At 38.5% G+C, this 26,174-nt stretch overlaps 1 protein-coding gene across 1 annotated transcript in view; it reads left to right on the forward strand.

Annotated features, from left to right (window-relative positions):
- Window positions 1-26,174, forward strand: part of LRBA (LPS responsive beige-like anchor protein) — a 752,417-nt gene that overhangs the window by 264,198 nt on the left and 462,045 nt on the right. The window contains exon 33 of the mRNA XM_045295806.1: window positions 11,330-11,394. Within this exon, the coding sequence (XP_045151741.1) occupies window positions 11,330-11,394 (65 nt within the window). The remainder of the gene's footprint in view (window positions 1-11,329; window positions 11,395-26,174) is intronic.

Here is a 26,174-nt window from a genome sequence, read left to right on the forward strand (position 1 = left end):
AAAAAAAAATGTGTTGTTCATTTTGAGGTCAAGTTCAATTCAAGTCAACCCTATGTGTGTAGAGTAGAACTACTCCATAGGCTCTCGAAGCACATGGACGACCTGTCTTTATAGTCACCTCTGGGTGTGTTCACACTGCCTACCTTTGGGCCAGCGGTTTGTCACCCAGGCATTAAGGAGCACCTGGTTGCACAATGGTTGAGTGCTCACTCAGCTGCGGTGCAGAAGGTTGGTGAGTCACATGCATCCCGTGACTACAGAAAAAAGACCTGGTGGTCTTATCTGGTGAAGATTATAGCCTCCGAGCAGCTGGCCCTTCTCTGTATCCCAAAAGCTCACTTTTCCTAAAAACAATATTTGGGGTTGCTTTTAAAAAGTATGAAGGAGAAAGCTGAGGCTTTCTACTCTTGACATGTTTAAAATTTTGGAAACCCAAAGGGGCGGGAGGCAGTTCTACCCTGTCTTGTAGGGTCACCATGAGTCAGGTTGACTCTGTGGCAGTGAGTGTACATATTTTGAAAGTAGGTAAAATTCATATAGCGTGCTTAAGATTCGAAAATATGTTTTAGGAGATTTTAAAACGTAGGAAATCCTCGTGCTTACATGTAAAGAAGTTAGCATCTTTTAAGGAAGATGACTGAATACACAGATAGTAATTGATATCTTTTTTGAGTCCTTACTAGATTGTTGGGCATAGGGTGGAATAGGTTTAACTATTGAGAAAAAAAAGGTATGTTCTTATTTTCCTAACTAAGGATGACACTTAACACCAAAAGATAAATACTCCTAAAGTCTCCCCCCCCACACCCTCCCCACACCCCCCCACCTCCCACCCTCAATTCACCAAAGTTGGTAACACCAAAAGCACATATTTAAAATTTTGGTGCACAAATGTATAACATCTTTAATACCAATCATATAGTGTCCTTGGTACTGTTGTGTGACATAAAGAGCATTAATAAGCGAGGTATATTTTAGTGAAAACTGACTAGTCAACAAATACGGCCTAAGGAAGTGATAGTCAATTAAATACAGCTTAGAACAGGCATGAAATCATTGACGCTGCTGTTTTGTTTTGAGTCCTTCCTCTCCCGAGTGCTGAAATGTGCTTTGAAATTACTTAGTTGCATTAGTGGTTGGATTTGAGGCTTTTATCGTGTTTTTTTTTTTCTCACCAGTACCTTTGGGAAAAGGATAACCAAGACCTTTAAATGTACTATACATTTTGCATCTCTATATAATTGTAAATACTGTGATGAAATATTGAAATGATCATGAAAGATGATGACCATTAAGCTTTTCTTTCAACTATTAAAACTCACTAAAGGTTATATTGAGCTGTGGTTTATGAAATTGTTTAGACTAACGCCTTCTTTGATAATTGTCTCTGAAGTGGAGAAAATGCTTCAGGATATTACGATGAATGAATTTTATTTTCAGTTTTGGCAACTTCTTGTTTGCTTGAGGTAGCAGCAATTGAAATTGAAATTTTGAACAATTGAAATTGTTTATTTTTACTGATTTTAGGTTATTTTTAACTGAGCCATTTTTTGTAAAAATGTATTTATATCCATGTTTTGATGTAATTTACCAAGTGCTAATATTTAAAATTTTGAGTGAGCTATCGACAATTGAAAACTCAGGATATATTTGAGAATTATGTGATTTTATAATAATAGCCGAGTAGATTTATATTTCTGTTTGACCCTTCCTTTTATATAATTGAGCTTCAATTAAAAATATAGATACATATTATGTGCCACATACCAAATTATTTAGATCACAAAATCTAAGGTGTTAAATTTTGCATAGTCAGATTGTTTATTTTTTCACGATAAATTTTAGCATGGTCCAAGTAGTTTTTAAATCCCTGAAAATAACACACTTCCTGATTTGACAGTAGAGGTAAAAGTTATTTTCAGTTTTTTTTTAAATTAAGAAGTTATTTTCTAAACATGCTTTGAAATTTTACATTAAAATTTTAAATGATGATTAGGTGTTCACTTAAAATTTGTATCCTTCAGTTATGTATTTTGTCTGTGTTGGATTTTGAGTGTTGAAATAACTGACTATTGCAGTTTGGGAGATACAAAATGACTATGAAAAATTTAACATTAGTAAATACTGTTTAAAATTCAATCACTGGTCAAAATAAAGTTACACAGGAACTGCTGTGGATTCCTCGTGTTCTTTCTGGCGGCTAACAGTAACTGTACTTATTTTCCTTCACTGATCTTAATTTCTCTTGATTGAGTGGGTGCTTCTCTTTTGCTGTGGCATCTCCTGAGATAACACTCTCTTCTGATGTTCTCTTGCCTCTGCAGTGAGCTTAGTAGCTGTGTTCCCCTTATCCCTTCAAAGTCTGCATGTAGCTATGCGTGTGTTTCGTGGGTTTAAGTTTTTGGCCATTAGTCAAGTCATGTTTTCTCCTCATTTTGGGGCATCTATAATATGTATACAGAGGCTTGGTGGTACATTGGCTCAGGGCATGGCTGCTCACCCAAAGGGCAGAAGTTGGAACCCATCAACTTTAACATGAGAGAAGGTTGTGATACTTTGCTTCTATTCAGCCTTGGAAACCCTGGAGGCAGTTCTTTGTCCTGTTAAGTTGCTGTGGGGCAGAATCAACTCAAGGAAGGCACTGTGTGTGTGTGTGTGTGTGTGTGTGTGTGTGTGTGTGTGTGTTCTGTGATGTTTATATTAGTATGTTTAACGATGTCACAGATTTCTTAGATACATTTCTTCATTGGTTTCTGTATAGTTTTCACTAGTATTTTCTCTCTAGCTTCTAGTTGATCTCTATCGTCCATTGCAATAGTTACATAGAATTCAGAGCCAAATTCATACTCAAAGAGTTTAGCTGTAATGTCAGTGAGAAATGCTCAGGGTTGTTTATCAGGACATGTTGCAAAGTTCCTTCAAGTCCATTAATAATGCGCAAAGGGGCATAACCCCTCTGCTGTAAACCTCACCTGGAAGGCATGCAGTCCAAGTTCTCAGGGTCAGCAAACCCAGCTCCCTGAATGAATTACCCAGCAACACCCCGCTGACTGCAGTAAGTCTCAGCCCCAAAGCACTCAGCTCCACTTCCATGGGACAGCAAGTCCAGCTTTCCTAATTCAGTGATCACAGGCACCCCAGTCCAAAAAGCCGGCCTCCTGCACAAAAGCACTGCTTTCCTTGCTTTGCGGGTTGGGAAGGCCATAAGTCTGCCCCATGCGATGGCTCCTGGTTCTGCTGTTGCTCCTTCGGTGGCATAGCTGCCATTTGGATCCACGTGAAGAATTCTCAAGTTCAGAGGATGCTTTCCACTCCTGACTCTTTACTGGTAATGAATTCCCTCCTGCTTTTCAGAGGGCTCGTTTTATACACAGCAGCATGGCACTCCAGGGAATCCTGTTCATAATTACATGTGAATCCTATCAATATCCAGCCCTCCCCTCCATCCTTCTTACCAGACCCATGTAGGAAAAGGTTGTTTGGTGGAAGTTTGTGACTTTGACTAGAAGAGTCTCATTGAATAATTCACTGCCTCTGCATGTATTTTCCTTATCCCTAGACTTGATAAAATTCTCTCTTAATTTATGGATCATTTCTCCTGCCTGCTCTAATCTGCTGTTGAACCCTTCTGGTGGTGTGCTCATTTCAGTCATTGTAGTTTCTTAGCCAAAGTACTTGGTTCTTTCAGTAACCCCAATCTCTCCAGTGAAATGTACGTTTTCTTCATGCTTTGTATTACTGATTTCCCGCAGTTCTCTCTCCATGGTTTGCTTCAGGTCAAAGTATATATGTAATGTAGATTTATCATCTTGGACCAATAATTCTGTTGTGTGTGTCACCCATCTATCGGGGTGGCTTCTGTCAAATTATTTTTTCCCACGACTGGGTCATACCTCGAGTAGCCCTGGTGATGTAGTGCGTACACTTTGGACTGATAACTGCAGAGTCCGTGGGAGAAAGACAGGGCTTTCAACTCCCATATAGTCTTGGAAACTCACAGGGGACACTCTGCAGTGTTGCACCGAGCTGGCATCAGCTCGATGGCAGAAAGGCTTTTTTTGAGGGGTGGGGTGGCAGTGGGAGGTAATACTGCCTTGTTTCTTGGAAGGCATTGGAATTTCTAGGTAAGAACTAAAACTTCTGGCTTTTATAACATGGCACCTTTGAAAATCTGGTTTTCTCATTCCTCAAAGACTGCTGTTACTTGATGAAGGTTCTAGTCATCTGTTTAGTTACTTTTAGCGCGTGTGTATTCCATTTGTCTGTGGTCACTGAAGAATGTGTTACTTCTGCAGACAGTTCCCTGATTTCACACAGCCTCACAAAAGGGTTCCCGGCCCTTTATCTGTTGCCTGTGAGAGAAACCGCTGCACTGAGAAGTCTGAAACTGTGCGGTCTTCTGTGCTGGTCTCGACATTAAATGCCAGACTTCCCCTTAATTCTTAGAGAGCAAGGTTCCTGGTGTCCCATGCTAGCACTATCCAGTCTCTCTAAGGATGCAGGCCACACGTCCCACCAGGTGGCAGGTAAGGAAGAGGGGATGGTAACTGCGTCACATTCATGGTTCACCTCAAAAGATCCAGTGGTTTCTCCCTACATCAGGCACAACTTCTATGATGTATCTAAGTCTTGGATCAAGTTGCAGAGTTCCAAAATGGTTGTTTCTAATGGTTCTTTCTAGTTCTGTCATTGGTGGAGAGACTGACCTTTAGAACGTCTACCCTTTTTTGTGATACAATGATTTCCTAGATTTTAAAAATAGGCCAATTGTTCATAAAGGCTGTTGTTATGGTTAATGTTGATGCACTGGGCTGTGATCTGCAAGGTCAGTGGTTCGAAACCACCAGGTGCTCTCCGGGAGAAAGACGGAGGCTCTTACGGGCCCACTGGGGCAGTTCTATCCAGTCCTAAAGGAGTGGGTATCTCCTTTATGTCAGTGAATTTTGTGTTTTGGTTTATTTCTAATTATAAGGTACTTATGATTCAGTAAATTACTTGATATGGCCCTTTTAGTCACAGTCTTTGTAATTCCAAACAACTTTTCCTGATGGATCTGCTTAAGAGCACATTGGGGAAGGTGCTGGTAAGATTCAGTTGTGAGTGACTGTTAACAGGGTAAATTGTAATTGTAAAAGCTTGGAACTCTAATGTGGGGGTTGGTCAGTTTCCCTTACTGTTGGTTATAAAATAAGCCATCTGAGGAGCAGGAAGGAGAATCTTATACCATCAAGTCACTGGTGGAGTACTTCCTTTGGCTTTGAGGATCCCTGTTCAGTGAAGCTCCTAGATCCAGGAGACAGAAAGCCAGAGCACCAGAGGAAAAGCAGCAGAGCCCGAGCATGGGACCGAGTGGAGGGCTCTCTGGACCATGGAGAGAGCAAAATTGAGTGCCTTTGGGCAGGAGGCTTACTTGCAATGGTATGCCTTCACGCAGTGCATCTGGAAACTGGATTTGCTGCCCCTTGGAGCTATCGCCCAGTGCCTTCATGTTGAAGGTTAGGGCAGAATGGTCTGCCCTTTGGGCAGTTATTGGTAGCACTAGAAGAGCCCTATAACCTTGCTGGAGCAGGGAAGTTGGGCATGGGCTATGTGACTGACAGGCCAAAGGACCAAAGAGAGGGGTGCCTCAGATGTGGCTAATCTGGACATTTCTGATACCTAATTGTAGCCAGTTAATTTTCCTAATAAATCCCATAATTGCAAGCATAATGTGTGGCCATTGTAATGATTTTTTCCCTCTTTTTTCTTTAGTTATTTCTCTCCGATGATCTTTTGGGGTTTGTTTTGTTTTGTTTTGTCTTCATTCTTGCTGTTTGGTATGCCTATGTAAGATAGGTGTGAGAAGCAAGTCTGAGGAGAAAGCAACAGGACCCACGGTTGGGGTGGGGGTGCAGGGAGGAGGTGGTGGGCGAAGGAAGCGGTGAGCAAACAATGCCACAGGGGAACAACTAGGGAATTAAAATCAACAACAGGGGGGTGGAGGGACTCTGGTGGTGTTGCAACAACAGTAATCTAGCCAAGAGGAATTACTGAGAGGTAAATGAAGGGTGAGCATGATAGTGGGGCAGGAGGAAAGTAAAAGGAAGCAGAGGAAAGATCTAGGAAGCAAAACCATTAATAGAGGAAGAAATACAGTTTTGTGCATATGTAAATACATTACTTCATAAAAATGGAGGTATTGGCCTATGTATGTATATTTATATGGCAATATATTGAGAAAGTGGATGGACTTTGGGCCTCAACTCAAGTCCTCTCTCAACGCAAGAACACTTTGTTCTATTAATCCAGCATTCTGTGATGCTCACTCTCCCGACATGGTTGCTGAAGACAAAATGGATGCATAAGCAAAGGTGGTGAAGAAAGCTGATGGTGCCCGGCTATTAAAACATATAACATCTGGGGTCTTAAAGGCTTGAAGTTAAATAAGTGCCATCTAGCAGAGAAACAACAAGCTCACATGGAAGAAGCACACCAGCATGTGTGATCACGAGGTGTGACGGGACCAGGTAATAGGCACCAGAAGACTCAAAACAAATTAATCATATTGTTGAGAATGAGGGACGTCAGAGTGGAGACCTCAAACTCATCAGTAGACAATTAGACATCCCCTCACAGAAGGGTCATAAGTAAGGGACGAGTCAGCTAGGGTGCAGTATAGCACTAACAAAACACAATATTCCTATGGTTCCTTGAGGCTTTCTCACCTCCAATATTACCCCAGCTCTACCTTACAAATCCAGCTAGGCTGGAGCGTGTATACTGGTACAGACAAGAGCACTTAACACATGGAATCCAGGTCAGATAAGCCCCTCAGGAACAGAAATGGGGGCAATGATACCAAGAGGGTGGGGGGCAGGGGGAGAAGGTGCCATGAACTTTTGAACCCAGCAGCGAAGTAGAGAATGCCTTTGGATTATTGGTTGGTGGCAGAATTGGTAGGAAGTTTGGATGGTGGAGCAATGTCTAACCTCTGCTTTAATAGGAGTGTTCCATAGGTAACTGAAGCTCATAATGCCAGCACACAGACTTTATCACATGGTGATATAGCTCCTTGCAAAATAATTTTTTCCACTGTACACATTTTATTTACAGTTTTGTACACTGTCTTAGTATGAATGGGGCTGCTTTTCTACTTGAGCCATTTTAACCAAAGCAAAATAACCTAAGTAATGCAAAGTGTTACAATACAGTGAAAAGATTAAAAAAAAAAAAATAGACATACTAATGTAATTATGTTACATTTTTTAAATCCACAATTATGTTTAGGAAATCACACAAACATAGATCACTGGTTTGAGTAAAATGCATAAATTTGTAGCAAAGCTTTGTAGTTACAAAATGACAAAAGAAGTTACCAAAGAATGCACAAAATTAATGTTTATTCCACCTTTGTGTCATATTCCTGGATCCTTCATCTATCTTACATGAAGAGAAAGAAGAAAAGCAAAGCAAATGAAAAACGGACATCAGAATCACTAATGTGATCAAGTAGGGAAACAAAAAAATTAAAATCTAGCAGCCATCAGCAAGAGTACAGCAAAAAAAAATGCTGTAAAAATAAATTTGTGACAAAATTCTATTCATGCTTTTCAAACTAGCAAAGTATGCTCCTGAATACAGTGGTATATAAATCTTTTAATTTTTTCCCTATAAGGTATAGAATTGCAAGTTCTTCTTTGGGATATTGTGGGCGAGTAAATGTTTTGTAATGTGAATTCTACTGAGCTGTTACCGAGTGGGCCAGGAACACATCTCTGGATTCTGGGGAGAATATGTACTGTATTACTTTGATTGGGAAAGTAGATACAGTAACCAAAATTTTAAAAAAGGAGACTTTCATTATATCTTAGTAACATTTAGATGGAAATCAAATTGAAATGCAGTCCATTCTGCTTTTGAAGAGGGCTGAAAAAGTTTAGCTTCCAAATCTCAGATACTTGACGCAGTCTCTTAGGAGGATCCTCAGAAGCTGTCTTCTTAAACAACAAACCTATTTTTTGTGGTGGAGTGGCTCTGAGCTGTGTCAATCGCCGTCTTTGTAGACGTCCTTAACCTTTTCTTGTACATTGCCCTGTATGTGTAACAGCATCTGTTGTCACAGTCAGTGCTGTCCAGGTTGTTGTCTTATCACCCTTAGCTCTAACATTAACAACAGATCCACATACGTCACCAAAGAGTCTCCACCAAGAAACAGCAGTGTCTCTAGCCCAAAGCCATCAAGGTCACATTGTCTCTGCTGTGGGTTCAGTGTAATTAGCCACCGGCCTCCTTGTTTGTTTTTCTCATCTTCCCACGCGGGCGTAATCCCATCCTTAAAAAGTGAGTAGTCACAGCCAGTCATTAAATTATGAGACAACTGGGTATGGTTGTACAGGACCCCAAAATCTTCAACAGTAGCAAACTTAGAGATGAGCCGATGGCTTGCTTGCCAAGTTTGCCCAACTGTTCTGTAATGGATGTTTACTGTTCTGGATTATAGTGTTATAGTGTTCTGGATTAGCAGCCTCCTGATTAGATTCTGTGATCTCCTCTTAGGAGTGGGAGGACTTTCTCCAGGTCCAGAACTCACTCCCGGGAGCAGACACCTCAAGGCACCGTGCTGCCCTTCCCAGTCCTCTGCCAACAATTTTTTTTTTTCTGTTTGAGTTTCTTTTATATTTCCCTTCCCTACTTTCACCCCACCCTTATGTTAAAAAAATTACATGTTTTACATTTGTTTTTGCACACTGCTGTCTGTTCTGTCTTTAAAGCACAAGTAAGATACCCTCTCCTTGTGAATTCTTTGTCTCCCAAATAGATTAAATAATTCCCTCTTTTGCTACTTTTTTATGAATACAAGGGTGCTTCAGAAAGTTCGATAAAACGTGGAATTGAAAGATAATGGAATTTTTCTGTGCAGTTTTGAAGCCCCCTGATATATGCTGCTATTAATTGAAATCTTGATTGGCAGTAATACTACTTATTTAATAGAGGATGTGTTGAGGTCACTGTCTAACTCAGTTTTTTTGTAAATCTCTACAGTTTGCAAACTCTTAGGATCACACTAAATGTATGTCAGATTGGTACTGCTATGATTCATCTTGTGTCAGACTTAATTGCTTGCATAATAGCTTGGAAAGAGTTTAAGATTTCTAGCTTTAAAACCTGGATTTGGATAAGCACTAACATTGCATAGGCTTTTTCACTTTGGGCATGTTGACTTGGCTTTTGAACTTCAGTTCACTCATCTGTAAAATTGGTGGTTAATAATGGCCGCTGGACCCTATTGCTCCTGAGATTTGAAAGGAGCCAAATGAAATTATTCTTATACAAGTCAAAGTGTTGCTAATATTTTCGTTGAAAGGATTTTTGACTCCCTTCCCCACCTCCACCTCCACCCGTTTTTGTTGGCCTTTCCTGTTTTTAAGCCACTGTCCCACCATTTCTGGATGACTCAGGCAACAATTTTCCTGGTCACCTGGGTATTAAGTTCTTCACCCATCATTTTGCTATCAAGTTACCCTTCAAAATAACATCATTTGTGAATTAAAGAATGTTACAGTAGCTCTTTAAAATATCCTCCTACTTCACTGTATTGTGTTAGTGTCTCTTATGGGGAAGGTACAAGACAAATATATATATGAAAATTAAGCATAAGGGCAAGCAATTTTTAGATTCTATTTTTCTATGGAACAAGAGTAAATTGTGACTTAATTTAGAACTCTGAAGAAAGCAAAATAAAATACTGAGACGTGCCATATATTAATGGAGTGTGGGTTTACCAAATTCAAGAAACAGTTCTGGAACCTATTCATTAAACCAGGAACCAAATCTAATGGTGCTATTCTCGTAGAGTTTTCATAGCATACGGAAAGATAGGCATGTATATGATTCGTTATGGCATAGCCATGGCTGTTATTTCTGTACTCGTAACCACTGCTTGTCAGCCCTTTCACCTGTTGCTCTTCTGCTCCTTCACAATGTAGGTATTGTATAAGGTTTATGTTTTCAAATTTTCCATTCGACCCAGTGCCTTTCTGTCTTGGACAGAATTCCTGGTGTGCTTGTAGGGCCTTCCCCCACTGTTGCAAACATACCAGCTCTAATCCCCAAAGATGGCTGTAGCCTTTGACTGTGGTCTGTGACATGGGGAATTAAGATCGAAGATGGAGTTAAGATATCTACTCAAATGAACCTGACATAGATTAAACAGTATTGTTTTATGCATCTCTTTTCATTAGTCATATTTTGTACCAACAGAGTATGTGTTTTCTCGCTTTAATAATATTTATGTCATTTAGGAAAACTTCATTTCAGACATGAAAATTTCAGTGTAATGATGAAATTAATATATTTATCATATTTAGAATATGGTATTTGGATCCTGGATCTTACAAATCACTGTTGATGACACAATTTCTTGTAAAGGGTGTGTTACTGGGTACTTTAGAGAAACAAAAGTAGTATTCTAAAGTACTGGGTGCTGTAGAGAAAGAAATCCACAGAAACTCCTCTATAAGAGAGAGTTTTATATAAAGATTAAGTGCGCATCAAGAAAACATCCCAACCCAGTGCTGCCCAAGCCCACAAGTCCAACATTAACCCATTAACCCATATGCCCAACACCAACCCACAGAGTCCTCCTCCATCTCACAAAATACACACAGTGATACTGACTGCAGGAGGAAAGCCAAGTCTAAGCATCTCAGTGCTGGCAGGGGTCTCCACATGGTTGCTCCAGCACCCAGTGCTGCATCGAGTAGGCCCATGTGGCTTCTCCTCAGGGATGTCTTGCAGAAAGTGAGACTTGCCAGCTGAAGCAGGGAATTGGCTAAGGTAGCTGCACCCTGGTGCAACCATCACAAAGCAAGAGACCCGAGACCTAGAAAGGCGAGGCTCACTGAGCCATTTATCCCTCCACCCTTCAATTAACCCCACATGTGTTTATCGGCCGGGTTGGGACAATAAACTAAATACCTCAAAGGGTGAACTTTGAACTTTCTTATTGGATACTATTGCATATAACCCCTTTGAACCATGCATTTTAGGAGCATGCAGTGATTTCAGTTAAACTAGTGTATCGTAGTATAGATTAAGAACAACAAGGGCTATATGAATATAGATAAGTTTATGTAGTGTATATTGAATCACACTGCTGCTAACTTATTTTTGTACTTTCAATATCAACAGTTCATGTGTTCATGAAGCTGTATTGGGTTGACAGCGTGTTTGAAAATGCATTTCCTTTCAGAGTCAAGATATGAAATGGATGTGGGTGATTTTTTTATTGTCTTAAAAGAAATAAGCTGCTGAGAGAAAAACAATTCAACTGTTTTTTGCTATCTCTTAGGAATGGCAGAATTCTATCCAGAAGAATGCAGGCCTTGCTTTTATTGAACTTGTCAATGAAGGAAGGTAAGCAATCTTTTTGATATCTCTATAGATTTTATTTAAAGTTCTTTCTGTAATTTGCCATTGCAGCAAATTGGGCCTGATAATTCTTTTTGCGGTCAATAATGTGGAATTCTCAGATATTGATTAATATAGATATGCCAATCTTTAATTACTTTTCTTCTTAGATGCTTATTGTTAAGGACTCGGTCTTTCTTCTTCAATAATTATGGCTGAGTTTGACCAAAATAAATGGAAATGATTGGGACTTATTGGGACTTTCTGAATGACCTATTATGTTAATAGAACCAATAACTAGGCTAAGATGTGATTATTATCTCTCCTGTCATTATTGTCTTGCTGATGTCATAGATTTTCCTAAAGATAGGAGTAGAATGGATTTGTTTTCTATTTCAATGAGTAATGTGGGAGAAAGGAGGGAGTCTCTTAGTTTCTTTTTTTTTATCTTGAAAAGGTTTATATTTCGCATTAGCCAGCTGGGCTCACTTTGAGATGATTCCGATCTTGTTGGCAACATCTAAAGCGTCACAGTCAGGAGCTAGTCGAACATATGCCTTCTTCTCACCATCAGGCTGATCAAGGTGTTGACCTTGGCTACTCAATGTCTTAGAGCTTCTTCATAGCCTGTTTGATCTGCTGTTTGTTGGCTTTGACATCCACAATGAACACAAGTGTGTTGTTACCTTCCATCTTCCTGGCAGACCCTGTGGTCAAGGGGAACTTGATGATGGCATAATGGTCCAGCTTGTTTCTCCTGGGGGCCCTCTTCCCAGGGTCTTTGGGCTGCCTTCTTAGCCTCGGGCCTTGGGCCGCCGGAAGATGGGTGACTTGCAGATCTTTTTTTGTGTGTGTGGCTGTGGACGCCTGTTAGCACGGCCGTCTTGACTTTTCAAGCCTTTGCTTTGGCTTCCGTTTTGGGAGGGGCAGGGGCTTCCTTCTTCACCTTCAGTGCCATCGTCTTAAAAAAGGCCCCTCAGTGTCTTAATGTTGCCATAATAGAAACACTCCAAGTGTTTTTAGTGAACGGAAATAGATTCCTTGCAGGTTCTTGTTACTATTGTTGATGCTATCTAGTTGGTTCAGACACACAGCGATTGCGTGAAACACTCCGTGGTCTTACCCCAGCTTCATAATGGTTATGTTTGAGCTTATCATTGCAGTCCCTCTTAATTTAGAATGTTAAAAGATTAAGTTAAAGGCACTGGCTCTAGGCGAAGGCACTGTATCTGAACTTGAGGAATTGTCCTTGTCTCAAGTCTTGTGTTCTTGTCAATTTTCTTTGGAGAGCTCCACATGACATCTATTTTTCCCCATTCCTGTTTGTTCGTTTCTGTGCCCTGCTTGTTCCTTTTATAGCTCAAAAGGGATTGGTTTTGATATATTCCTTGCACTGGTAATGGCTTCATTAACAAAGAAGTTCTTATTCTCAAATGTGATTCCATCCACCTGAATCGAACTCATCTACATATACACGGATTGTGATTTACTGCACAAAATTGGAGAACACAATTCTCCAAAGTTAGTATTTTCGCTTAAAGACTAAAGAGAAAGGCAAGGAGGAGCAGGGTAACTAGATCAATGGAAGCAGAAAAAACACAATGGAAATAAGGGAATTTCTAACATACTGTGAAAATGTTACCACTGTCAACAGAACAATTTGTACAAAAATTATAAAACGGCACTCTAATTCACTTTGTGTTGAGGTATAATGAAGTATTCTGAAATTCTCAATTTTCATAACAGAATTTTCCTTTTAAATCTAGATGTTCTTTTGTGTGTTTTTTTTTTTTTTCTTTCAGTCTTCCTTACTCATTGTGCAACTTTCACATGGCCTATGAAGTGATCGAAAATATCATGTGTGTGAAAGCTGCACAGTGAATCAGGAAGGCTGTGGAAGAGTGGAGGCACTTGTATCAGGATGTTTATGAGGAATATTGAAAATGCCGTGAACTGCCAAAAGAACACAGATCTGTCTTGGAAGAAGTACAGCCAGAATGCTCCTTAGTGTCAAGGATGGCGAGACTTGTCTCATGTACCTTGGACATGTTGTCAGGAGGCACCAGTCCCTGGAGAAGGACATCATGCTTGTTAAAATGGAAGGTCACAGGAGACGGGGTAGACCCTCAATGAGATGGATTTACATATTGTCTGCCATAGGCTCACATATAACAGTTGTGAGGATGGCGCCAGGACTTAGCAGTGTTTAGTTTTCTTGTATTTAAAATCGCTATGATTTGGAAAGAACTTCCTAGCACTGAACTCTACTACCAATGTAGCTTATCACAAATAATAAATTCCTGTTCATTGCTGATATATAGGGAAATGTTTTTTTTTTATACGTTCACTTTATATTCTTAAACCTTACCGTGATTGCCTGGTAGTTCCGGTATGTTTTAATTATTTTATTCTTTTGAATTTTCTTATGTAGATAGTGTTGTCAACTGTAAACAAAGACAGTTTTATTTCTTCCTTCCCAATATGTATAACTTTTATTTCTTCCCCCCTCATTTATAGCATTCAGTATGATCTTAATTACTAGTGCTGGAAAGAGACAGCCTTGAGTTTCGTCTTTGGGAAAAAGCATCTATTTTCTTATCAATATGTATAATGTCAATATGTCTTATCAATATGTAAATGAATAGTGCTAGCTGTAGGTTTTGGAGCAACATCCTCAGTTAATAAACATTGCTTACCAAATTCCTCTCTATTCCTAGCTTATGATTCTCTGTATTTACCTGTTAAAGTTTCTCTCGTCAGGGGAACCAATTTTAACTCATCTTAATTCTCTAATGTATTTTATGAAAGTTTGGCAGTTTTCAGTTTGTTAAGCAGAACAAATTGAGAATGATGGGAGAAATAACTTCTAAGCTCATTACATGTTGGACTGGAAACAGGAAATCCCTTATTGCTTACTAATATTCCATGGTATATTGTATTTATTCATGTATTCGTTTGTTGATGGATAAATATAATGAACAAATTTGGTGCCCTACTTTTGGCTGTTGCACACAGTGAGTTGGTGAGCATCCATGTGGGCAAGTGTCTTGGGACTTGTTTTTATCATAGATATATGCTTAGTAGCATTGTTGGGTGATGCGTTAACTCTGTTTTACATTGTGAGGCATTGTGAAACTTTCCCCTAAGGTGTTTCCTTTCAACTTTAAATGGTAATTTTTATGCATATTGAGTTCTTTGTTAGCATTTTTTGTTCTCTGGGGATTTTGAATGATAAATTTTTTTTTTTTTCTCCTGAGAAATCATTTTTTTCTTGGTACTGTCAACTTCTTTTCTTTTTTCTCTTTGGTTTCGGCATTTGCAATGATGTATCTTGGTGAAAGGAGCCCAGGTGACACAGTGGCTTAACTGTTGAGCTGCTCACCAATAGATTAGTGGCTTCAGCTTACTGCCTGCTCAGTGGGAGAGGAGTTAGGTAGCCTGGTTTCTTAAACATGCATAGCCTTGGAAACATTGTGGAGCAGTTTTATTCTGTCCTATAGGATTGCTGTGAATTAGAATTGGTAGTGGGTGGGTATCTTGGTAAAGGTCTGTGTATATTGGAAGGCAGTTCTACATTAGTTTCTCATACTTCTTACATCTTGCAAGTAGAGGAACTAAATTCCTCTGTTCCGGGTTATCTTTTCCAAAGCATTGAACAGCCTTGGAATATAGAGATCTAGTCAGGATTGTTCACTATACAGAATAGTATGCATGATGTTACTTCAAGATGTTCATGGAATAAGAATAGAAGTTTACTATGAAATTTTGGAAACCTACCTTTGAGCCAAAAGTGTTTTGGTATACTGACCACTAAAAAAGATTAAAATTTGCTTTATTTGAAGACCCTTTCCAATAATGCATTCAACTGCACTTGTAGTTATCTTCCGGGCCTCTTCTTGTTGACTTGTGGGAAGGTGGACTTGCAGGTAGCCATGCAAGTATCGATACTCTGGCTACTGCTATTGCTCAGGATCATAAACTGTCATTAATTTTTGACCTGGGACTCTTATATGTTCTGTCAGCATCCATGAACATTGTGATGGGCCAACTTCTTAACTTAAAAGTAGAGAAAAACATAGACTGATTCTTCATGACTGTGTCCCATGTGCTTCTGAAATACTCTTCTCTTTTTTTCATTTTTCCCCCACTTCCATTCCATTGTCTAACCTTATTGCTCAGCCTTCAAGTTCACTGATTCTTTCTCTGATATCTTCAATTTACTGGTCAGTCCATCTGGAATTTATATTTTTCAAGTTCAGAATGAATTTTCATTTGGTTCTTTTAATAAATTCTATATCTTTATTTATATTCTGTGTTTGTATTATCTTTTTTCTTTTACTTAAATAATGTGATTGCATTCAAATCTATGAACATATGTAAAATAGTTATTATGAATATTTTCCCCCCTAAATGCATTATTCAGGGCATTCTCAGAGACAATTTCCATTGCTTGTTTTGCTTCCTGTTAAAGTTTTAAATTTCATTTTGTTTTATGTTGACAAAAAGATCAGTTTAAAAAAAGAAGAAATATAGAAATATCTTAGGAAAAAAAGACCAGTTAAATATTATAATTCTGGATAATGCCTCGTAGTCTTTTGTAGGGCAACATCCAGGATACCAGCCTCTGTGGCGTAGAAAGAAGAGAAGAAGGTTCACTGTTCATCCAGAACCTGGGTGGAGGGTAGGGCTTCCCGTTCTGCCCAATGTAGCAGTGTTTTTGTGGATAAAATTATTAGCAATTTTGTTGATAGCAAATTTTCTCTCTCCTAAAAGGTTAGTTATTGGTATTTTGGTCTAGTTCTAGACTTGCTTTTCTGGGATAGGATTTGTTTATCTCTTTACTTCTTCATATATGGAAGGTTCTCTGCCCCCCACCCCCGCCCCCCAACCTCTCTTTTTAAAATCATTTTATTGGGGACTCGTACAACTCTTATTTTTAACATGTGCGCTGCTTTATTATCTCAGAGACAACTGTCATCTTCTTAGAGAATTCTTCCCTGAAGCCTGTTGGAGAGGCCCTTTCACCTCATTTCTATGAGAAAGATCGTTTCTTTATGTGCTCCTTTCTGGAGTTGACCTTTATTGCCTCTCTCTCCCAGGAAAAGGTCTGCATGCAGGGCCCTGGGTTTGTTACTCTTTCTCCCAGAGAAGTACCTAATTCTGTGTTTAATACATCATTGATAATTTTAATTCAACCAATGATTTTAAAAATTCATTTATGTGAACTTTTGTAGGTTTTTGACATTCCATTTTAAACATAAGTTTATTTAGTAGAGATAATCCTGATAGTAATCAAATAATTCCTTGCTTATTCTAATCAGGGGAAAAGGCACATATATAGTGTGATATATACATATTTGACAATTATTTCCACATTGTGTGAAGAAATGAACTTCCAAGTTCTCAAGTATCCAGATTCAAGACTTTAGATTGTTTTTTATATGAGTGGGCTTCAGAAGTTTCATGAAAAACATTCTATGAACTTATTCCGTTTTCCATGAACTTTTTGAAGTCTCCTCACATATTATTTGAAAAAATAATTATTTGAATAATGTATTTTTATGTTGTGTCTGCTGCTAGATTTTTATAATGTTCTTTCTATGATTTCCTTATTCTATTTGAATTTGCGAGTCTCTCATGGTTAAGAGTTGTCGGCTTTACTCAGTGCTTATACAATAGAAAGTATTCAGCCTTTATATTTTAAGTAAGTATTAAAAATAAACTGGTGGAAATAACATTTAGATTTATTAATAAATTGGAGAGGTATATTTGCAATTTTTATTAGTAATTTAATGGGTTGATTATATTTTTCAAGGAATTAAACCAGGGCTAAGTTTTATAAGTAAATGGATTAAATAAATATCAAAGGGTAAATCAGTTTATGTAAGAATAGATTCTGGAGTAGCATTTATGTAGTAGTTTAGCTGCTGCCTTATCCCAGGGGCAAAAGTGTAGGAAGAGTGTTTTTCTTTTCCCTCTGGAAATCGTATTAGATAAGTCTGACCTACCTTCTTTTTCTGTATTATGTAAGTCTGACCTACCGTGACCTTATTTATAGAGTCGTGCTGTAAATTTGACCCTTGATTAATGTTTTAGTAGTGTAAATAACATCAGAACCCTTTACGGACCAAGAAGATAACCCAAGGTTTACCGGACTTGATGGGTGTCATTAGCAAATCCATTACTTAGGTCAGACAAAAGTAATTGTTTGTCTGATAGAAATGTTCCTCCTAACTTACATGCTTAATTGATACTTTCTCTGTAAAGCCAATGTTTGATGGTTTTTATTTCAGTTGATATTTTTATGTAAATAGCATGACATTTTAAACAAATATATTTCATAGAGCTAATTAGCAATGAAAATAGTAATTATTCAGGGAAATAATCCATAATAATGAATGATTTAAATGTTTTAAAAAGGTTGAACTTCCACACTTTTGAGTGAAAACATTATTATTTCTTAATGATAAATTTATTTATCAATGTTGTGTGTGGCATTGAGACATTAAAATCATCTGTTTTTAAAATGTATGATTGATTGAAAGCTTTTTTTCCTATTTTATGGCACAGATTTATTTAAATACTTTCACATTCTTTTATGGGTGTTCGCGTGTTCTGCGAGCCACTGGTAGACTTGTTAATAGGAACCAATGTAGCCATCGCCTTTTCACTTGAATTTTTTGAACGGAATCTGAGGTTTCAGTGTTAACCTAAATTAAAATACGTTAGGTTCCATCATTATTATGTATTGGACTTGAGCACATTTATTTGTGCATTCAATTTGGTTATTCTTCCCCTTAAAAATGTACCTAATTATATTCAGTATAATTGAAATATACTTAAACTAGTTCTGTGGAATTATTGCTGACATTTTTAATTTCAATACTTTGTCAATGAATCTTCTCATAATATCTTTTCTCAGTTATATAAAAAAGGAGTTTTCATTTTGTATTCCTTTCAACTGTTTTTATTTATTACTACTGGCATTGGTGGAGACTTTGACATCATTATTTCCAAAAATTGGACACAAAATTGGTCTTAACTTGGCCAGCTAAATAGATGTAGCTGCTATATAGCTTCCTTTTTTTCGGCTGGCCTGCTTGTTTTTCATCCAACAAATACTTTCTGAGAACATTCTATGCACTTGATGTTGTGGTAGGCAGCCCTGAACAAAGGCTTAGTATTAGTACCACTCAGCGAAACTTGTAATGATTTATTGATAGCTTGAAGCTTCTGCCAGACAACGTGTTTGACTTGTATGTCTAGTGGAAATGATGCATTGGATAAATATGATCATCCGGTGGAGTCCATACCTTTAAATGATCTGTGTTTTGTTCTTGCATGCCAGAATTCTGAAAAACCTAGCGCAAATTATCTACCACTAAAATTCGTATTGGTTAAAATTGTCCAAGAATCCCGATGTCTTTCTTGTCAGTTTTCTTATTTATTTGCATATTTTTTTCCTGGTGTTTCTGTTTCATGTTTTAAAGTAAAGCCTATAATTCCATTGCCTGATAAAAGTTTAGCTTCTGAGGGTACTAATCAGGGCAGTGCAGTAGACTATGGAATTTAATGTAAAGGTGTCAATGTTCATTAAAATTTTTTAACGTTTTAAATTGTCATCTTGAATTTTATTATCTACTAAATACATTAGCAGTTAATAAAATGACTTATAATTACAGGGCTGGACTTAGTTTATTGAAAAAAAAACCCCCAACATTTTGGGACTTTATCTAACCTCTTAGGATTTTACTCTTAAATCTGGTGCTGCCACATTTCTCTTCTCCCCATCAGTGAAAAGCACAGAAAGGACAGATTATCCCCTATACTGCTGAGTATATTGCTTATTTATCCTCGGGGTATAGTCAGAATCTGCTTATGATAGCGGAAACTCGGGCTTGTATCTGAATATGTAAATAACCTTCATAAAAGACGCAATCGTTCCAGTACAGAAGACACTTGTCTGTCCCTTCAGGAGTCCACTGCTGACGTTGCACCGCTGCTTTCTGACCGTTCCATTAGCAGTCCCAGCATTTTTCTTCTCTCGATATTGTGAAGCTACAATATGCTTGTGTTAATAAGTAAAAGAATAAATGAAAGGGCAAGTGGTAAGGAAGGAAAGAAGAAAGTTGGGAAGGAAGAGAGGAAGGAGGGGAGGAAAAAATCCCATTTATTTCATTCTGAGCACTTTGGGAGTTTTCATTGATATTCTGGATCTGAGCTATATTTTGGTAAAAAGGCAAAAGTATTTGTTGTACCTAAATAAATATCTAGTAGACTATTATCTGTACCAAATAAGACAAAACGAATGTTGGATACTCTGAAGTGTTTAAGAAAACAAACCTGAAAACAATGTATGCAAGGTTTCTAATATAAAAACACGAATTAAAATTTATAAAGAGTTATTTGGATATGATATTATTTGTAGGGGAAGAATCAGAGGCCATTGTTCCAAAGATGTATTGAGAAGTGACTTTCATCTACGTCCTGTAACCCTGGATTGAATTGATGGCTGAGTAGAAGTTGTGTGGGTGGTTTAGAATTAGGTGTGGGCTGCCCATGGCTTTTAGAGATTGGACCATTGAAATTGATGTTGATAATTTTGAAGAGATTTAATGGCTTTTCAGAGAAGACTAGGGTTTTCTACCTTTAATTAGGATTATTTATTTTTATCACATGCTTTGGATTAAAGCAATCATGTGAGCAAATTATTTCTAATTTCTAGTTTTATCTTAGTTTATATTTAATATAACATGCTTCCTTTTACAAATTTTTATATGCGGAGGCTTCTTTTAGTAATCTTACGTGCGAATAGTTTTTTTTTTTCCAAAACTGTGTATGAAATGAATTTTTCATTTCGTAGTCAAAAGGTAATTTTTTTTCGCTTTATGTTGTAAATGTGACCTAAATTTTTTTTCTCTATTTTCTTTTCACCTCATATGAAAATGGTGCTGCATTTGAATTGTTCTTTTTTGCCATTTGGAAGTACTAGTTTTCAGTACTGTGATTGTTTGGCAGTGCAGGATATGTTGTTTGCCCTATCTTAGCAAGGTCAAGTGTGTATAGATATACCTTTGGGAAAAGATGTTTAGACCCTGTATGCCAATGGAATGTGCTTTTATTTGTATAGAACTTTCATAATCTTCCACAGATGTTATTTTTTAAACCATAACAGTTTACATATGAGTGGAATAATTTACTATACTGAAAGAAAATGACTGCAGGAGACTAGGGAGGCAAGTCAGGGGCCGGCGCCAAAGGAAGAAGCCAAACTTTGAGAAGAGTAGAATGAAGATCTAAAACCATTTACGTAATTGATCTCTTCAGCAAATATTGATGCACGCCAACGACTCGCAGATCTGTCTCCTAGGTTCTGGGGATGCAGCAGAGGATGAAGTGGACTCTCCTGTCTCTGACCTTCATGTTATTCTAATTGGCAGAGAAATTCAATAGAGAAATAAATAAGCCTGTTGTTAATGCCAGAAGGTGCTATGTGCCATGGGAAAGTTAAAACTGGGAGGGAGAACAGGGACCCTTTAAACAGAGGGATCAGGGTACCTACCAGAAGGAGTGTCTCCGAAAGGCAAAGGAAGCTAAGGACATGCCATTGGCAGGAAGGACAGGCAGGCAGGACGAATGGAAGTTATAAAGCGCTGCAGCAGAGACATTTAAAACTGAATTCCAAGTGGGGCCTCAGCGGATGGTCTCCCCCAGTGCTTTTGCGTCTGACATCTCTCTCCCCCTTCTTATGCATTTCTTGGGAAGAAATGCTTTTATAGTCCCAAGCACTTCTTTCTCTCCGACCACAAGTTTTTGTTTTAAAATGCTAGTCAGGATTATAGTGCCCAATCAATCTGGGAAGAATAGGCCGTGACGTTAGTACTAAATGTGATTAAATCACGAAGCTGATACATTCTCAGGGAACAATATTGTATGGAGTATTTGGGTTTCCATCCTAATTTTAGGAAACCATAATTGTGCATTGTAACCTTCCCAATTTGCAGAAGATGTGGACGCCATCTTGTGTGCTAGATATAAATTGAGAAAGAACTAGCGTTGCCTTAAATATGTATGGAATTTATTGAAAACATCTTTAGAAGAAAGCGAGACAAAACTCTTGTTGGTCACCAGGCTGTTCTTCTAAGGCAGCGGTTCTCAACCTGTGGGTCGCGACCCCTTGAATGACCCTTTCACAGGGGTCACCCAATTCATAACAGGAGCAAAATTACAGTCATGAAGTAGTAATGAAAATAATTTTGTGGTTGGGGGTCACCACTACATGAACTGTATTAAAGGGCCGTGGCATGAGGAAAGTTGAGAACCACTGCCCTAAGGCTTCTGTTAAGTTTTTTTGCAATTTTAACTCAGAGGAAAAAGATACCAATAAAAGAGCATTTTTGTGATCTTGAATATGCCTGGTATGTGTGAGAGAGAGAGAGAGAGGGAGTAGCAGGGAGCGGTAGGTAGATGAAGTGAAGGATTAGGGAATCATTCTGCAGGGTCCGTATAAAGGCTCTCTTAGTATGTGGAGATGATCGTGTGAGATGTGAGATTTTACTTTCTCTCAAAGGAGTTTAGAAACCAAATACAGTCCTCTCTTCCCCCCACTTCTGTTTGTGATCTTCCTCTATAGTTGATCCTAAAGGAATTAGAATTGCTAATTCAGGAACATTGCTTCCACACTCTCAGTTGTTAAGATACAGAAATGTGCTAACTCTCTTTTCCTGTTGATGAGGAACAGGTTTAGTAGAAAGATCTGACAGTTGCTGCTAATGGGGGTCACAAAAACCCTGGAAACATAGCAGGAATATTGGAAAACTCTTGGTGAAACTGTCTCTCTATGCTTACCCAAGGTCTAGACGAGTATAATCAGATGTGGACAATGGGCCGTAATGTAGTTATGGGAGTTGGTTGTCATCATTACTGTTATTTATTGAGCCTCTAGTGTGAATCTTTCCTATTTGGTCACTTGATAGGGCTGTTTGTTTCCCATAGCTGACACAAGCCTTTTCTTTCGGGCACTGTTGGTATAAATTATACATATTTTATTTTATTTTTGCTCTTATATTACAATGCACACCATTTTTTATCTGCATTTAGAGATTTAATTTTCTTTACAGCATGAACAGTGTTTTGAGGATGCTTCCTATAATTAAAACTTTGAATGTAATTCTCATTCTTTATTTGAAAAATAGTTTCATCCTTTTAGATAAAATTATAATTTCTAACCACCATGTAATATGTATGTCCAGATAAATAAGCATACAGAAATAATTGCAATTTGTTTTTATATGTATTAGTTTAATTTGTGAAGCCATCTTTTATGGCTTTCATAATCAAAGATAATATTTGAATGCATATTTAAAAAACAGACATGTAGTCCAAACATTCTGAGATAAATGGATTTGAAAGCATTTTATTAATTTCAAAGGAAAAAGGTGTACATGCATCATTTTGTATTATGGAGTGTGTGTTAGGGTTTTCTAGAGAGACAAAACCAGATTGCTAATAATTTTATAGATAGATAACACAAGAAATAGTTAAATTATAAAGCAGTTATACAGATAGATAGACATATAACACAAGAAATAAACAGTTAAATTATAAAGCAGTACAAATGGCTCAGTACAATTCAAATGTGTTAGACAGTTGTGAGACACTGGCAGTCCTTCAAGTCTTGAGGGCCGCCAGGTAGTCCTCTGTAGAGAGATTCAGGCTATCCTGGCACAGGCAGCAAACAGCAAGGCAGGTCACCAACAGTCAGCCAGATGACAAAGTCCAACAGTCCCCAGCTCAAGAGATGTAAATTCCAATTGTGTGGTGATGCAGATCTTGAAGGAACCTCAAATTACAGCAGTGACACAGTCCGCAGGCTAGGCATCCCACAGGTAGTATAGCTTGCAAATTGAGGCACAGAACAAGCAAGGCAGTCACACACTGGTCTGATGATCAAAGAGTGAGAGACAAGAAAGGCGAGGCTTGCCGAGCCATTTATCTCTCCGCCCTTCAACTAATCCCACATGTGTTTATTGACCAGGCTGGCACAATAAACTAACTACCTCAGAGTGGAAATATTTCAAACTTACATTTGTGATGGGGTTAAGTCAAGCCAAAAGCTGCTGGGTTTTCTTTTCATGGCTAAGATAAAGTTAGGTGCTGAACAATATTGAGTCTGAAGTACTTTTAGTAGTTCATCAAGTACTTGTTGGATACTGCTTACCTGGGTAAAGAGCCTTGGTGATGTAGTAGGCTTTAAGTTGGGCTGTTAACTAGAAGGTTGGTGGTTCAAAATCACCAGCCACTCCTCAGGGGAAAGATGAAGCTTTCTGCTCCTGTACAGATTGATAGCTTCAGAAACCCAGAGGGGCATTTCTTCTCTGCCCTATTCGGGTTTCTGAGTTGGAATCAACTCCATGACAGTGAGTTTAGTTTTATCTAACCTGGACAGCCCTGCCTTACATTCTATGGCTGACTGAAAGAGAAGAGTCAGTAAAGATGTGTTTCCTCCAACACTGTGTGGTCTAATGAGGAGAACAGAGTAATATACACATGAATGTAATAGAGTATAAGGAGACCTTGTGATTATGACTTTGGCTGCTAAGCATAAGGTCAGCAGTTCAAAATCACCAGCTTCTCCTTGGGAAAGAGATGGGGCTTTCTATTCTGTAAAGAGTGATAGCCTGGAAAATTCGCCGGGACAATTATACACTCTCCTAGAGTCACTCTGAGTTCACAGAACTAGGTAGCAGTGAGTCTGGTTTGGTGATAGACTATCCGATACTGGATAAGAACGTGTAACATTCAGTATACATAGTAACTGTTAGGTGGAAGATTGACATACTGTATAGATTTTTGGATTATTCTTCATAGGAAAAGAAATCTTAACTGAGCCTTATGGAAATTAAAGTTTTGGATATAATGGGCAAAAAGACTTGATATGGTAGAGGGTTTATATGAGGGAGCTTAAAACATTTCATGGACAAATGATAAGAAAGATCCATGAACTTGTCGAAGCTACTTGTAGTACTCCTTCCTACCATCCATTTCATTCCTTTTGCTGATCTCCTTCTGTTTGCCAGGCGTTGTTGTGTAGTCTAGGGGTGCGTCTGAGAGTCGGTCTCTGCTGCCATGGAGGAGAGAACAAATAGTCAACAAGCAAACAAATGAGGTAATGCTCACCGTTCTAAAGGCTTAGTGACAGATGGGGTCATATTGTCAGTATGATGACAGTGAGACTTCTGAAGAAAAGACACCTGCCTTGAATGAAGACAGGTAGATGGCCATTTTTATCCTGGGGCTCAGCGCTTCAGAGCGAGGACACAGACCTTTATGCAAACCGAGTGAGGAGAGTATATATTTGAACCAAGGAGAAGGGAAGAAGGAAGCCCTGGTGGGGCAGCGTTGGACTGCTTGTTTCACTGTGTCACATGCGATGACTAGGAGTCAGCATTAACTCGACAGTGTCTAACAACAACAGTTCCTGCCGTTGGTCTGAGTGGACTTAGGTGCGCTTTATTGAGGGCAGGCGAAGACTGCTGGAGCAGGGAGATAGAATTCAGAGTTCAACTCTGGAGATTGTCAGAGTAAACAAGCCTCTGACAACTGATCCGTAGGCGTGATTGTACGGTGATAATACATAAAGACCATAGTAAAGTCATAGAAGATAGGAGAGAAGATAAAATAAAGGAGTCAGACACATTTCATGGTAGCACACTCACCTCCAGGATGGTCATGATCTCAGCAGCCAGGTCAGTGCAGAGAGAGAGGGTCTTTGCTGTCTTGGGATATCTATAGGTAGCCTTAAGTCATACATACTCAGGTTACATACGCCACAAGGTGGGCGGTAATCACCATAAAGTCCCCAAGGAAGCCCAATACTTGCATTGAGGGAAGGCATGAGGAGGGATGGGTGCCGTGGCAGGAGGAAATAAGAATGCTTACTTCTGCAGGGAGCTAAAATCAACCATGTGCTCACAGTAAGGCAGTATGGTTGTTAGGGGAGAATCTGTGGGAATGATATTTAAAGCAGGATGATGTACTTGGACTTTAACTTACCAAAGTGGTGTCTTTCTTACCGTGGAATACTAGCTTTCCAGATTCCTCTGTTATAAGTTAGGGAATCTAGTCCTGGTCATATTTCCCTCCATGTTAGTGGAGATGTTAAATTTGAAGTGCTCATTCGACTATTTAGATTTCACATTCATGAGAGGGAGGGCAGAATTAGAAAACTTTAGGCATCAACAGTGTGTAGGTTAGATAGAGGAAAGGATCCACCTGACCTTTGGGATGCTAGGACATTTAGAGGTGTATCGGAGGAGGAAGGCCTCACAAATGAGACTGTGAAGAAACAGCCACTAACATAGGAGGACAGCTCGGGAAGTGTTGAAGAAAATGTTCTAAAACCTCATGGTATCTACATAATTGCATATGTTCCTACCTTCCTATATTAGATGTAAATTTCCTAAAGATAGTTTTACGTATCGTTGCATTTCTTATAGTCCATAGTTTAGAGTTGCCTAGCATAAGTGGATATTCCTTAAGTTTATTCACAGTAGACATCTATTTAATGTATAACCTATTTTAGGTGCAATCTAGCATGGAAGACAAGTTTTTGAATACATAATTGATACATGTGGAATTATACATGTTTTATATGAGTGACATAATGTAGTAAGTGCTACAAAAGAACCATGAGTGTGGAACCTTGGTGTGAAATTTACTCTATGGAGGGAAAGGAGAGATAGTTTCAGAAAAGGTTTTGCAGAGAAGTTGATTTTTTTTTTTTT

The sequence above is a fragment of the Echinops telfairi genome, unplaced genomic scaffold, assembly GCF_000313985.2.
Source record: "Echinops telfairi isolate 266 unplaced genomic scaffold, ASM31398v2 ScPeMD7_5868;HRSCAF=6743_1, whole genome shotgun sequence".
Lineage (NCBI taxonomy): Eukaryota > Metazoa > Chordata > Mammalia > Afrosoricida > Tenrecidae > Echinops > Echinops telfairi.